Source organism: Talpa occidentalis, unplaced genomic scaffold (assembly GCF_014898055.3).
Source record: "Talpa occidentalis isolate TD23 unplaced genomic scaffold, MPIMG_talOcc4v2.1 talOcc4.7, whole genome shotgun sequence".
Taxonomy (NCBI): domain Eukaryota; kingdom Metazoa; phylum Chordata; class Mammalia; order Eulipotyphla; family Talpidae; genus Talpa; species Talpa occidentalis.
The window spans coordinates 125,830,562-125,844,960 of NW_023605083.1; the positions used below are offsets into that span (position 1 = coordinate 125,830,562).

The 14,399-nt window shown below is 46.6% G+C and overlaps 1 protein-coding gene across 1 annotated transcript in view; it reads right to left on the minus strand.

The window, feature by feature from the left end:
- PITPNC1 (phosphatidylinositol transfer protein cytoplasmic 1) overlaps positions 1–14,399 on the minus strand; it is a 247,744-nt gene that overhangs the window by 48,571 nt on the left and 184,774 nt on the right. The window contains exon 6 of the mRNA XM_054689741.1: positions 314–409. Within this exon, the coding sequence (XP_054545716.1) occupies positions 314–409 (96 nt within the window). The remainder of the gene's footprint in view (positions 1–313; positions 410–14,399) is intronic.

The following is a 14,399-nucleotide window of genomic DNA, read 5'->3' on the forward strand; positions in this document are numbered from 1 at the left end:
TTTTAGAGAGACCAGTATGTTCGATGGGGCAGGCATGTGAATATTTTGCTGCCCAGAATGATGGCAGAGTTGGGGAACCAGGAACCAGGAAGAATCCTGAGGGGCAGCTGGGCCAAAGGTGGGCCTGGAGGAGAAGACACTTCATTTTGAGACCCAAGTTAAAGAATCCAGCATGATGTGAAAGCAAATGGAACCAACATAAAGACAGAGGAAGTCTCCTGCATATGTCGGTGAAATGTATATATGAATGAATGAGTGAATGTATAAATGAATGATTGAATCTCTTCTGCAGGTCACTCCAGCAATCCCTTACCTCTGATTCTTTGTAGTAGCGCTCTGGAATTTCGTCGCAGGCAATATCAATAAAACAAACTTCTCTCTCTAGATCTTTGGCTTCATTGTCAAAAATCTGAAAGAACAACATATCAAAGGTTAGTGATACCAGGTGTTATCCTCAAGGTGCCCGCAGGTTGGCACAGCCATGCCCAAGGCAGAAATACACCCCACAGAGCATCTTCACATGGCTCAGTGCCCCTGGCTGGTCTTTCCACCTGCCTCAGAATGTGCAAGAATCATGAAAGGCTTTTTATTCATCACATCAGAGGCAGGTGTAGCTTCAATCTCTGCTTGGTAAGGGCTAGAAGAGAAAGTGGGCTGTTTTTAGAAGTTCAAGAAGAGAAGAGATAAATCTCTTCCAAAAATGGAGTCTGTTAATTTTTGGCAGTTAATGTAATCAGGCAGGGGGTGGCGGGAGTGAATAGTCTGGAAAGGGCCTGGATTGATATGAAACAAAAAGCAGTAGTACAGCTCAAGATTTAGAGAAGAAAAAGGTAGACTTTAAAAAATATATATTATGTATATATAAATTTTATATATATAAAATTTTACAAATAATACTCATTGCAGAAAATACAGATAAACAGAAAAGAAAAATCTTCCACACACCCCCTCGCCAGAGATGAACACTAATATTACTCTTGATCATTTAAAAGCATGATTTCTCTGGAAAACACAGGGGTAGAAGGTAGAGTTTGGAAAGATACCGAGAGGACTTTCTGCCAGGCCACTCTCGGTCCTGCTGGCCCAGAATGTCGATCACTTGCAAAGAAATATGTCAGACAGTCAGTCCCATCATCTAGATAGACATTTTGGTTGATAGATCATTTTTCGTGTTGCTATTTTTCTAGTCTAAAGGGATGATCTTCCCAGCCCTGTTGAAGGATGGTGACTAGATTAAATCTGCAGAAGCACTTCAGTCTAGGAGGAAGTCTTCACTGTACCCTCACCACACTGTTTAGCGAATTCCTATAGGGGAATCATCTGTTAACACTAATTAAAGTTGATGCTTCAGAAGAGAATGAGATATTTTTGAAGCACAGAGTGGTGGGCGCCAAAGAACACTGCCTGGCACACATCTGGTGCCGGTAACCTACACACTCTCCCGCAGGCCAGCGTCTGCAGGCTCTTCACACGCTCCACTCTCCTTGGTGTGAGTCTCAAGTTGAAACCATCACCCTTTCCAAACACTAACTGAATAATATTTGTGCCTGGAATTATCCTGACGTGGGCTGGAGGCTCTATCACCTGTCTCCTAAGATGACTGGAGACTAGACTCTTTGGATTTGCCCACTGAGATTAACTCCTCTGAGCACAGGGGAGTTGGGGGACACTGCTTTTTCCTTAAAGACAGAGAAAGATTCTTGGATCAGCTCTGACTCCTTCAGCCACTGGAAGTCCAGAGCTTTGTAAGTCACCTAAACTGTTCGGGAGGGACAGGTGGACTGCTTTGAAATGAGAGACAGATGGTGGGGCAACAGTTCAAGTTTGAGTGGAGAAGTAGTTGTGAAATGAAATACTGGGTCTCAGGCTGTTGGCATTGCTCCCCTTTCCTTTTCCCCTGCTCTGGCTCCTCCCTCTCTCTCCCTCCCTCTGTGCTCTTTCAAGTGTGTGCCAAGAGGAGAAAGGTATGTGTTCATTAAAAAAACAAAACAAAACAGAACCCCCCAGAGGGAAATGAGCTTCTAGAGAGTAAATTACAAAAGAAGTTAGAGAGGCCTGACATTTATTGGTGGTAAAATTTATGGCATTGAAAGCAGGGGAAATAAACTGGGGTGATGGGAGTTACTGACTGATTATGTGGATTCTCCTAATTTAATTCACACATTTCTGATGACCAATTGCATCAGTTATCACATTATTGCCACTCAGCTCCAAATTCACCCTCCAGTCTCTGCTCTGAGACAAGGACCAGCCAGTGCACTGCTCCTTTCTACCAAACTCTACATGAAGCTGAGGGGCCCTGTGGCAAGAGGGGGCTCGCTTCCAAGCTTGGCACTTGCTCCTGCACCAGCGCTGGTAGTTGGGGCTTCAGCCGTGCTCTGACCCAGCTTGTGCGCCCACAGTGCCCAGATGTTTGATCTTGGCCTTCCCCGAAGCCCCTGCTGGGGGCAGTGGCACCTGACTACACCACCTGCCCATCAGTCTCATCTCACCTGCACCCAGAGGGCTCTTTTTGGCTGCCCAGCATCTGTGGGCCACCTTTGTCTCAGGCAACCTAGAAAACCTCTACCACTGGGTTTCAGCGTAACTTCTCCAGGGACGTCTGAACCCCCACTGTGGAGAGGGGTCCCTCCCAGCTACGTTCACCCTCAGGTAGTCTCCCTCAACCTCAGGTACCTTGAAGATTCTCTATGTCTTTCTTTTTTTTAAGATTTATTTTTATTTATTATTTGTACAAGCACTGGGTACAGTCAGAAGCACGGGAGGGTGAGATAATTCACCAGAGCCAGAGCGGGGAGCAGAGCAGGCAGAAGGACCGAAGCACACTGCTGAGGGGAGCAGCGGGCAGGAGAGGTCTGCGCGCCATGTGGGAGGCCATGAGGGCCAGGGAGCAGCCGGGGATCGAACCGGCGCTGCAGAGGCTGCGGGCAGCTTTGCAACCCAGCGCTCAACCGCTGCGCCACCGGGGAGGCCCTCTCTATGTCTTTCTAGTTACTCCTACCAAGGTTGAATAATTATGTACACATTATATTCCCCCGTTCAGATTATTGTTTTGTTCGGGCCTCCGGACTGACACCCACTGCAGATAAAGTGCTGCAACAGGTTTTGGGGGCTACAAAGACAAGGAGTGCTGAGCTCCCACCCTGAAGGAGGCATCTTGCATCTCCCAACGTGCTAGGGAGAATAAGTACAGACTTTATTCTCATAAGGCCCCAGACTGAGGATGGCTTCACGATGCCCATTTGGTAAAAACAGTACTTCAATTTTTAAATTTTGGTCTCTACCCAGGGCTCATGACAGGCAGTATGATGCATTCTTCTGCTGGGTAGACAGAGTGGAAGCTTCCCCGCCCCCAGTCAACCATGAGATCAGGGGTGTGAATAACCATCCTCTAATGGTTGCTTTTCACTTCTAATGGTTGCTTTTCACTAATGGTCAGTATTCAGTGAAAGACACAAGCTACCTGCTGAGTAGCTTGTGTCATTTCACTACAATATCACTACAGTATCAGTTTGTAAATTTCACTACAATATCAGTTTGTGCTAGATGATTCTGCCCCACTGTGGACTGATCCCCATGCCCTGAGCATGTTTAGGGTAGGTTAAGCTGTGACAGCCCCTGAGGCTATGGGTCGTACCTGAATTTTTGACTTATGTCTCCGAACTTAGGATGGGTTAGTGGGGACAGATCTCTGTCATAAATTGAGGAAGCTCTGTATTTCCTACAGAAGAAAGACTAGATGATAAAGTCAGGGAGAGAAATCATTTCTGTTCACTCAACAGCTACATTATCAGGATAGCGTTATTATTCCCAATTTTCAGATGAGAAAAACAAGGCTCAAAGCAAATAACCAAGGCTGAGAGCTTTGTCCAATGTCACTTAGTCAGTCCCAGAGGAGCTCAGATTCAGGGCAAGTCTCCAGCCTCACACCCAGCATCTCCCGTGATAAAGTCTGCCTCTTAGCACCCAGCTGAGAAGCTAAATATCAGTCAAAAGTGCTTCCTGCTTCTTTCCAGAAAGATGAGATTGGAATCTGGTTTTCTTTCTGCTACCGATAAAATGTATGTGCTCCCTAGTGGTGCAGGGGTTAAGTCTCAGTGCTATCAAGCTATCGCCAGCCACTGTGGCCAGAGTTTGATTGCTGGCCAGGGAGCAACCCACATGGTGCAGCAGACTTCTCCTGTCTCGCCCGCTGCTGCCCTCAGCAGTGTATTTCAGTCAGTCTGCCTGTTCTGTACCCCATTCTGTCTCTGGTGAATCCTCTTACCCACCCCCCACCTCTGACCTGCACCCTAGTTCTTGTATGCATAAATAAAAATAAATCTTTAAAAAAATGTGCTTAGTAGCTGTTACTGTAAACTCCCCAAAGACTTAGGGCTTCTTTGCTCTCCTGCAAAATAGCTGAGGCCATGACAGAATCTACTAGGTATGTTTCAGTTCAAACTATGGTCTCCCTCATGAATAGACTTCATTCTTGCATGAAAATCCTATGTAAATACCAAGCATGGCACACATCTTACTTGGAGTGGGGTTCTGCAACATAGTCACAAAAATATCACCCTGTGGACCTCAACATTCTCTTTAGGTTTGAGATTACAGTATTAATTTCCAATAAATAATTAACCCCTAATGTTCAGAGATTTTAGGAGATGCTTATAGGTGCCGCGTAAGTGCTGGCTTAATTAATGGAAGGCATTAGCATCTACTTTCCAAAGAGGAATCTATGGCAGGTATATTGCTTATTTATTGATCTTTGTTTCCAGGAGGCCATGTTCTCGTTCCTTGGCCTTGAGCTCCTGGATGTTCCATCATTCTCAATAGAGGGTGCAATGTAGGTTGGAAACTGCACACTCTTGGTTACAGGTCTTGCATTGGGAACCAGGTGAACGGAGTTGGAATTTGGTTATTTTCTCTGCGTCACCTTAGGCAAGACCCTGCGGCCCCTCTGGTTTCCATCTCCAAGATACAAGGCTAGATGGATGGGTATGAGGGAGTCCGTGAAATGTCTGGAATTGTACACAAATTCTGGGGAGGTGCCTTTTTCTGGAGAGAGGGTTCAACTGCTTATAATTTTTTTAAGATTTATTTATGCATACAAGAGCTGGGGTGCAGGCCAGAGGTGTGGGGGTTGAGAGGATTCACCAGAGACAGAGTGGGGAACAGAATAGGCAGAGTGACTGATGTACACTGCTGAAGGGAGCAGCGGGCGAGACAGGAGAGGTCTGTTGTGCTATGTGGGTCACTTTCCCCGCCGGGGATTGAACTTGTGCTGCAGTGACTGCAGATAGCTTCATAGTGCTGCATCTTAATCCCTTGCACCAACAGGGAGGTCCCTTCAACTGCTTGTATTTGATGGTCAAAGAGAACAGCAGCCCCAATGAAATTCTTTTCAGTTAAAAAACGTCCATGAAGCTGAGTGGCCTTTAGGTCAAAGTGTCTCCAAAGTCTTGCTCTCTGGCTCCCTCCTTGCAGGTCCCTTCTCCCCACAGACAGCCAATCTGGGTGGTGCACAGAGGGACTGCAAGGAGAGGGGTCCGGAAGTGGCAGTGGTCTCCATGTAGTGTAATCAGAGGCCACAGCCTGAGTGAAACAGTCTAATCTTCGTGCTGGGTTCGGGGAATGATCTAGAATTAAGCCAACACTATTAAAAATAGAGGCTCAGCCAGACCCCAAAGGAAACAGCATGAAGAACTATTCATTTGGGCTTTCTCAGCAGCAGAGGTAGCAGCTGCCAGAGCGCTGGTCCAAGCACCAGCTCTTTGAGGTGGAAGAGAGATCTGCTGAGATAGCTTTAGGGCAAGATGCATCTTGTTGGTGCCTCAGGCTCTGCCAGGTTTGCACCTGACACAGGTGCTGTGCACCTTTACCGTCTTGGGCAGTTTGCCTCCTTCTGAGAAGGAAGTGGGCTTGGGAGTGAATTGTAATTCCTCTTGATCCTCTGTAATCACGTTCCCCACTTTGGATACTTATCAGAGACATACCCACCCACAGATCATCTGTAGGAGTAGAGAGCCAATCTGGTTGGCACGCCTGACTTCCACTGCCCCAACCAGGCAACCAAGATTTGATAAACTCCTTTTAATAGGAACTGAGCAATAATACGACAATGAGAAGTCAGGTCTCCTGAGTAAAGACTACCTTATAGATTCCGAAGAAAAAGGAGCAATTTTCCCCTTTTGTAAAGCATTGTGAGCATGAATTCTCAGGCATCTTTAAAATCTTCATATACTTTGACCTAGTAAGCGTAAGCTTTGAGAATTTATCTTAAGAATCTTAAACAGGGCTTCCCTGGTGGTGCAAGGGGTTAAGCACAGCACTAAGAAATAATCCGCACCCTCTACAGCATAAGTTCGATCCCCGGCCGGCCAGGGAGCTACCCACATGGCGCAGCAGACCTCTCCTGTCTCACCTGCTGCTCCCCTCAGCAGTGTGTTTCAGTCAGTCTGCCTGTCCTGTTCCCCACTCTGCCTCTGGTAAGTCCTCTCACCACCCCTCCCCCCGCATCTCTGACCTGTACCCCACAGCTCTTGTATGCATAAATAAATAAACCTTTAAAAAATATGAGCGAATGGCCAAGAAATGATGATAAATCCATTTGATGAACTATTATGTAGCCATTAATAATTCCATTCTGAAAAGATCTTCCCAGGAGGGTGTACATGGAGATGGGTGGGTTGGAGAAGAGGAAAGACCTATTGAATACAGGCAGATGCTGATCATGTGGTCATAATTCAGAAGGGAGAGACGCTGGTGAATCTGGAATGTTTTAACAAGGCACACAGGCTACTTCCCTCAACAGGGGCGTCTTTCTACATTTTGCAATTTCCCTTGTTATGGCTCTAGACTTATTCCTCCACTTTAGGATCTCATTTGTTCCAGTGGCTCTTCAAAAGCCCATCATCATCCTGGGAATCACGGATTCCGCTGCCCCTTCTCCACAATGATAACGTTTGTGGTTTGAACATCCAAGTTTAAATGGGAACTGTCTGTACTTTCTGCAAATTTTTTTTCCATAAACTTAAAAACGGCTTTGAAATATAAAGTCTATTATTCAAAAACAAATTGAAGAGTGGAGGAAGGACCCAAGCTTAGTAGTTGTGTGGATTTTATCTTCCTGCCATCTGTCTAAGCTATCAAGGATTCGAGGTAGGGGTGGGCGATTAGTAGGGATTTTGAGAAAAGTCTAGCAGTCATCTTGTTTTACGCTTCAGATATGATTAAAGGGACAAAGGATCCGAGCTAAGCTGATGTTCTTCTCTAATTTTATTTTGCTGCACATGGGTGGTCTCGGGGGGAAGCAGAGTTGTTATTTTAACCACGCTTTCGTTTCAGTGCTCTGGATTTGCAAAGTGGTCATTGGCTTGGTGGAGAGAAGTGGGCCAGGTCCTGGGTTAATCCCTTAAGCATATGGAGCTAGAGTTGGTTTATGGTTTATTGATTATTATCTAAGAGCAGCATATCTGGAGGGGAAAGCCTGAGAAACACTTACAGCCAGGGAATACCTGGAAGTCAAACCTAGACCCAAATACAGCTTTCTGGAAAGATTGGCTCTGAGCCCCTTCCTCCCACTAGAGCAGGGGGGATAGTCCAGTTTGCTGATGAGGAAACCATTGCCTCATTACCCCATCTCCAGGTATCCACACCAAAACCACTTCCATGCTTGAACAATTCCATGGAGATCGTTTCAGAAGTATGTATGGTCTATGATCCAACCCTAGAGCATGCGGCATCTTCCATAGTGCCAGGAAGACAAAGATAAAAAGGATGGTTTTTGCTTTCTTTAAAAATATTTCTGCTCCCCCTGCTCCAGTGGGAGGAAGTGAATCAGAGCCATTCTTTCCAGAAAGCTGTATTTGGGTCTAGGTTTGACTTCCCGGTATTCTTGCTCCATGATCCTGGAAGGAGACAGAGTATAAGGATGGGGCAAAGTCCTCAAAGGTGATAAAGTAAAACTGCTGGATCAAAGGAGTATTGCCAGGACCCACTGAGCCTACAGTACGCTAGATGGCACCGAGGCAGGGGTCAGGAGGGGGAGCTCACTGAGTTAGGGGATGGGGTAGGGGCAGGTAAACTTATTGAAGGAAGGCTGGCGCTCTAGGTGGGGGGAAACAGCCTAGATCAGAGATGAAGATGGGGTGGAGTAAGATAGAACATAATTAATATACAAATTAAACCTGATTTAAATGAACTCCAGAGGCTAGAAGAGAATGCCCATGTGTGCCATGTGCAATCAGCAAACTACAGGACCCAGCATGCCTTGCAACTCCAATGGGAAGGGATGTTGCTTCCCCACCCCAGAGAAAGGAAGAGGAGGGTATCTTCATCCAGCAGCCCTTCCAGTGGCAACAATAGGCAGAGGGCTGCTGGCTTTGAATTTAGAGGAAGTGAATATGATCCTCACCAGGAGAAGTAGAGTCTTTGCAGATATCATTAGCTAAGGATTGCTATGAACTGAATGTGCTTCCCCCCTACCTCCAAATTCATATGTTGTAATCAAATGTCCCATATGATAATATTAGGAGGTGGGGCCTCTGGAGGTGGTTAGGTGATGATGGTGGAGCCCTCATAATGGGACTCGTGCTCTCATAAAAGAGCCCTCATGGAGCTCCCTCAGCCTTCCCACCTTGTGAAGACACAACGAGAGGTTGGCAATCTGTGCCTGGGAAGAGGGACTTCACCAGAACCAATCACATCTTGGATTTCCAGTCTTCAATCTGTGAGAAATGCAATTCTGTTTATAGGCTTCCCAGTTAGTGGCATTTGTTATAGCAACCTGAGTGGACTAAGACAAAGATCTTGAAACAAAATCATCCTGGCTTTAGGAGGGCCCCTAAATCATCAGTGAGTGTTCTAAGAAGAGGACGCAAAGAGACACACGGGGAGAAGGTCCTGTGAAGACAGGAAAGGACAGGAGGGACTCTGTCACAAGCCAAGGGATGCCAGGAGCTACCAGGAGCTGGAAGAAGCAAGGAGCGTCTTCCCTTAAGGGATTGCCTTCTGAACTTCTGTTGCTTAAGCAACCCAGTTTGTGGTAATCTGTTATGGTAGCTCTAAGAGAGGAATACAACTCTCCAGCTGTTGCTTGTAACTCCCTTTTCTTCCATTTTCAAGATCAAGATAAAACTCTCCATTCTGGAGTTAGAAAAACTGGCCCTGGGAGAGGCCTTGCCATCCTGAACTTTCAAGAATGAAAGAAACAAGACCCTTTCTGTTCTCTGCTATTTTTTCCCTTCTTCTTCCCTCTCTCCCTCCCTTTTTTCTCTTCTTCCCTCCCTCTCTGTTATTGAGTGTCTGCAGGGAGAAGGAGGGTTAGAAAATGAGAAGAAAACTCAAGAAGAACACAAGAGATGGGAACTTCAGATGGGTGAGGCTGACTGACCAGCCTGACTAACCAAATGAGTCAGGCTCTCCAAGTCTTCTTTTTGACTAGGCCTCACTCTCAGGTTCTGTCCTTGGACAATTTAGCTCAGTTTTAGCAAGAGTTGGCTCTGTTTAGGGGAAAATCCCCCACCCTTGATAGCTTATCACCCTACCTGCTTTCAGCAAGAATCCTGTCAGGTTGGCCAGAGCCTCCCTGCCCTCCCCCACCCACCGGCTCCCGGCTCTGAAACTCCACGACTCCTTGTGTTCGAGGCTGAGTCCAAGCGCTTTCTCCATTACACAAAACCCACTGTGGCGGTCCCCCTGACTGAAGCTGGCCTGACGGTCCTAAGCAAGTATCATGCCTTATTTTTCCTTCAACTTTGGCCAGTGGTGGGGATTTGTCCTTATTCTTTCCCCATGATGTGGAAAGTTGCCGAAAATTCAAAAACAGCAGACAGAAACTTGATGAAAACAGTGTATGGGGGGATATAAGGTAGGGCACTTCTCGTCAGAGAAGTTCAAAATAAAAAGCTGCTGATTAATGCACCTGGGGAAAGAGAAAAACAGATAAAAGCCAAGTGTGCCTGGGAAGGTGGGAAGGCAGAGATCTGAGGGGAAGAGAATCACTGCGTGGAGAAAACACACAGCGGGAGCCTCTGAGGAAAGGACACTTCTTTCTATTCTGGGCTGTGTCTAGAAAGAGCGCTGGCAAACCTCCGTCCACACGGGGAGCAGTGGTGCACCCCGCTCCTCTGGGTGAGAGACAAAACGAGGATTAAAGGTGTAGCCACTAAATGTGTGGTGGCCCAGGAGAAAAAGATCCTGGCTGGAAAGCCAATGTCCGCCTGAGGTGCTCTGGGTCACGGTCACTAATTAAGAAAAGGACGGAAGAGGACTTGAAAAGGAGGCAGGAGGGCCACAAACACCATGACTCGGCTTCAGAGGCTTTGATGGCACAAAACCGCCTCTCAGTTACTGTTCCCAGGGCAGCTGTAACAAGGCCCTTTTCACAAGCTTGGCCTAATTTGGGCCGAGAGCGGCCTCTTCCCCTGGGCCCGGCCCCCTTTGGACGCACAGATGGTGTCATGACATCAGGCCAGCACTTCACGCCGGCACGTGTGGATCCCGGCACCGAGCCGGGGATGGTTTCCCCGCAGTATGATCAATAATGTTTCCTAAAATAAGCCTCAAAAGCTGAGCTGAAAATAGTTTCAATTTCGCCCAGTTCCTTCTGATTTTAGTTCACAAGGTGGTCTCTGGAACGGGAACTGCTGGTTTTCTCTCCAATGGACAAGTCGATATTTAGCCTGGCAGCCCTCACAGGCTCGCTTGGGATTGCAGCGTCTGGGGTTGCCACCTCATGGCAACAGACCACCCCACCCCACACACCCACCCTAAACCTTTAATGAGCCCAAAACAATGAATCCTCAGTACAAAGAGGTAGAGTTCCCGACATAGAAAGGTGACTGGTTGTTGCTTTTTCCTGAGAAGCTATGAATAACCTTGAGGGAAGAGAAGGAAATACTGAGAGATTGTTTGCTGCGGCCACTGAGGTGGGGAGGCCTCTTCAGGAGTCCAAAGTCACTGAGGAGGGTCGCCAGACCACTGCCAGCAGCCTCGCTTTAGAGGCTAGAAAGTTGCTTCTCTTGTTCACCAAACAAGAATCCTGAGTTACCTCAGGGCCTGGTGCTCATTCCTGGTGTGCCTTTCTGGGCAAGACAATGGAGTGAGCACTGGCCCAAAGCCACTTAAGAGTTGTGATAGATTGCATTTACTGTCAGCAAAAACAAAACAGAGCAACAAAGATACCTGGTAGGTTGTGTTTGTTTTTTCCCTTATGCATGGATTGGTTTGAAGTCCCTCCCAAAATACTGTGGGGAAAGGCCTCCTTCCTGAGCTCCACAGAGCCACTGTAGGCAGCTGACTGGAAGACTCTAAAAGGCGCTCTTGAGGTCTGGTTTAGACTTGGGCCAGCACGTGGTAGGGGATCGAGTTCTTTCCCCTTCTTGAGGTCTTCTCAAGGTGGTGGTGTAGTTAGGCCTAGGCCCTTGGATGGCCTGTTCTTTCTGTTTTTCCCTCCATGGGGAGGGCCCAGCTGTGTTATTCCTGCCTGGACTGACCAGCTCTCAAATAGTCTTGTGGTTCAACTTTGGACTGTCCATTCTGTCATTGTATTGTAACAACTTTTCGTCTTCTCTCTTGCCTTATCACAATGCTTCTTCATCATGGAGAATAAAGTAAGGAAACTGGACAGAGAGAAATACAGGGTGGTGGGGATGAGCCTGGACTCCAGAGTCTGCAGACCTGGGTTTGAGTTTGGGCTCTAGAGCTGGCTGGAGGAGCTGGGCTCACTAATGCAGAGGTGGGACCTCACTTTTCTCATCTGTTATGGAAGAACAGGCTCTGCTCCTCCCTCATTGGCACTAATGACAACTCGATGACACAAAGCAAGTGGGGCTCACTTAATTCTGAGCCATCTATCAGATGTATCACTACGGAGGGGAAAACCAGCACAAAGTCAGGACTCGTTATTAGGGTCAGAATCACATGTCATTATATGACTGTAACAAAAATGAACCAATCTCCCCGCCATCAGACATTTAACACCTTCTCTCCCTCCTCTCTCCGTCTTTTGTTCTTTCTCTTGCTTTTCACAGTTTATCGTACTATAGTGAACACCTCTAATAAAATATTAATCTTTGTTTGCCAATGATCTAACAAATCTCCTATATACCCCAGATACTTTTCTTGTGTTCCAGAACTTTTGGATTTCCAAACCACCAATCTCTGGTTTTACTCTAAATTTACGTATTCAAAACAACATTCACTGCCCCCTACCTCTACCATTGACTCTTAGGTTTGAGCCTGCTCCTCCTTTTGTGGCCCTTTAATCATTCACAGCAGTAACCTGGGTGTCATCTTAGGCTCTTACTTCTTTCTCATTCCTACTGCTCTATCATCTCACCAGTCCATCTCCCTGACAGATCTTCCATACTCTGTCTCAATGGACAACTGCAGGACTCCTAGACACTCCTCTTGAGACTTTGTTTTTCATCATCTATCCATCCGTCCACCCACCCATCCATCCATCCATCCATCCATCCATCCATCCATCCATCCATCCATCCATAATCCATCCATCCATAATCCATCCATCCATCCATCCATCCATCCATCCATAATCCATCCATTATCTACCATCCACCCATCTACACATCCACACATCCACTCATAAATTTTCTTCCTTATATGCTGGAATGACTTCTTCATTGCCCCTGGGACGTAGCAGCTGATGGTGACTAGAGAAGAGCTGAGCAATCAAAATATCTGGTTCCAATCCTGGCCCCATGACTTCAGAATTATGTGCTCCTAGAAACTCTTCCAGGCTCCTATTTCATCATCTAGAAGTGAGTGGCTTGCAACCCCTTATAGAACAGTCAGTGCCAGGTGAGATAATGGGTGTGAAGCTGTTTTGCAGATGCCAAAAATGCTACCTAAGGGCAAGGAATTAGTAAATCCACCTCCGATGGTCAACTCACACTTCCTGGAATATCTCCTTTCTCTGCTCCAGGCTTGCCCAACTTCCTTGGTTGAATGTTAACCTTCAAGCTTCCTAACCACTCACAGCTTGAACCTTTCACACCTCTGGCTGCTCCCTGTTGCCCTACACCAACTTCTCTTTTAAGGCCCCCCACTTCTGCCAAGCCTTTTACAAAGTATTTTGTACAACAACAATGTTTGGAATGGGTTAATTTGGGGGGATAACATTTAGGCTCTCAGATCTCCCTGATGGAATTACCAGGGAATGTTACCTTTAGTAGGTAGCCTGTCTCAGCTATTGGTACTTCTGTTAAATTAGAGAACTGGGGGCCTCCAAGATGGCACAAGGGGTCAAGTCTCAGCACTATGAAGCTACCTGCAGCCACTGCAGCCCAAGTTCAATCCCAGGCCAGGAAGCTGACCCACATGGCACAACAGACCACTCCAGTCTCACCCACTGCTCCCCTCAATCTGTCCTGCTCCCTACTCTGTCTCTGGTGAATCCTCTCACATCCCACCCTCAACCTCTGGCCTACACCCCAACTCTTGTATGCACAAATAAATAAAATAAATCTTTAAAAAAAAAAGAGAATCATAAATCATTAACATTCAAGGAAATATTGACCGATTATCCCTCGCCTGCAGGCTACTGAAGTCTCCCCAACTAAAACTAGCAAGCGGCAATGGGCGCATTGTGATTTTTGTTTTAAAAACGATTTTGCTATCAAACTGGAGAATCCTGGTTGGATTGATTTGGATAGCTGTATGGAAATGGATGATAAAATAAACTTAGAGGTGACAGCAAAAATTGTTTATTTCACCAAATTTTGCAAATCTAGACTAGTAGCTTCCTAAGGACTCTAGGGAGCAATGGCCATGGCCTGGGTCCCACATGCGGACCGGGGGCGGGGTGGGGAGGGGGTGAGGGAGGGCTGGGCAATCTGCCATACAATTGTCTATTTCACTCACCCGCACATCTCTCAGTCTTCTCATATATAATCAGAGATCAACACTTAATTCCGCCCCCCTCCATTTTTCGCTGCTGTAGAAGTGTTGGACTCAATACCATCGACTGTGACAAGTTTTAACATTAGCATTTGTTTGCTAGAAGTTTCATTCATTTGCCAGCAGATGACATCTTGTTAGCCAACAAGTAGTAGCAGATGTCAAAGTTTAGAAAAAATTTATGTGAGAAAAAAGAAAACTTGAGAAAAAGTTCATCCGCTAAATTTCCTCTTTCTGCAAACTAGGAAAGATGATTGCAAACTTTAATTTTAGGGTCTGAATCCTTTGGATCAAAGAAGAGCTTGAGAATCACGCCTTTACTAAGGACAGCAAGAGTCTATGGGCAACTTCAAGCCCCGGCACAGAACGAGCCCTCCCAGGATGCTCTCCAGAGCACTTCACCCGAGGAGCCTCAAACGCAGGTTCTGGTTCAGTGGCTCTCGGGTGGGCCTAATATCCAGCAAGCCCCTAGATTATGTGGATGCCAAAGA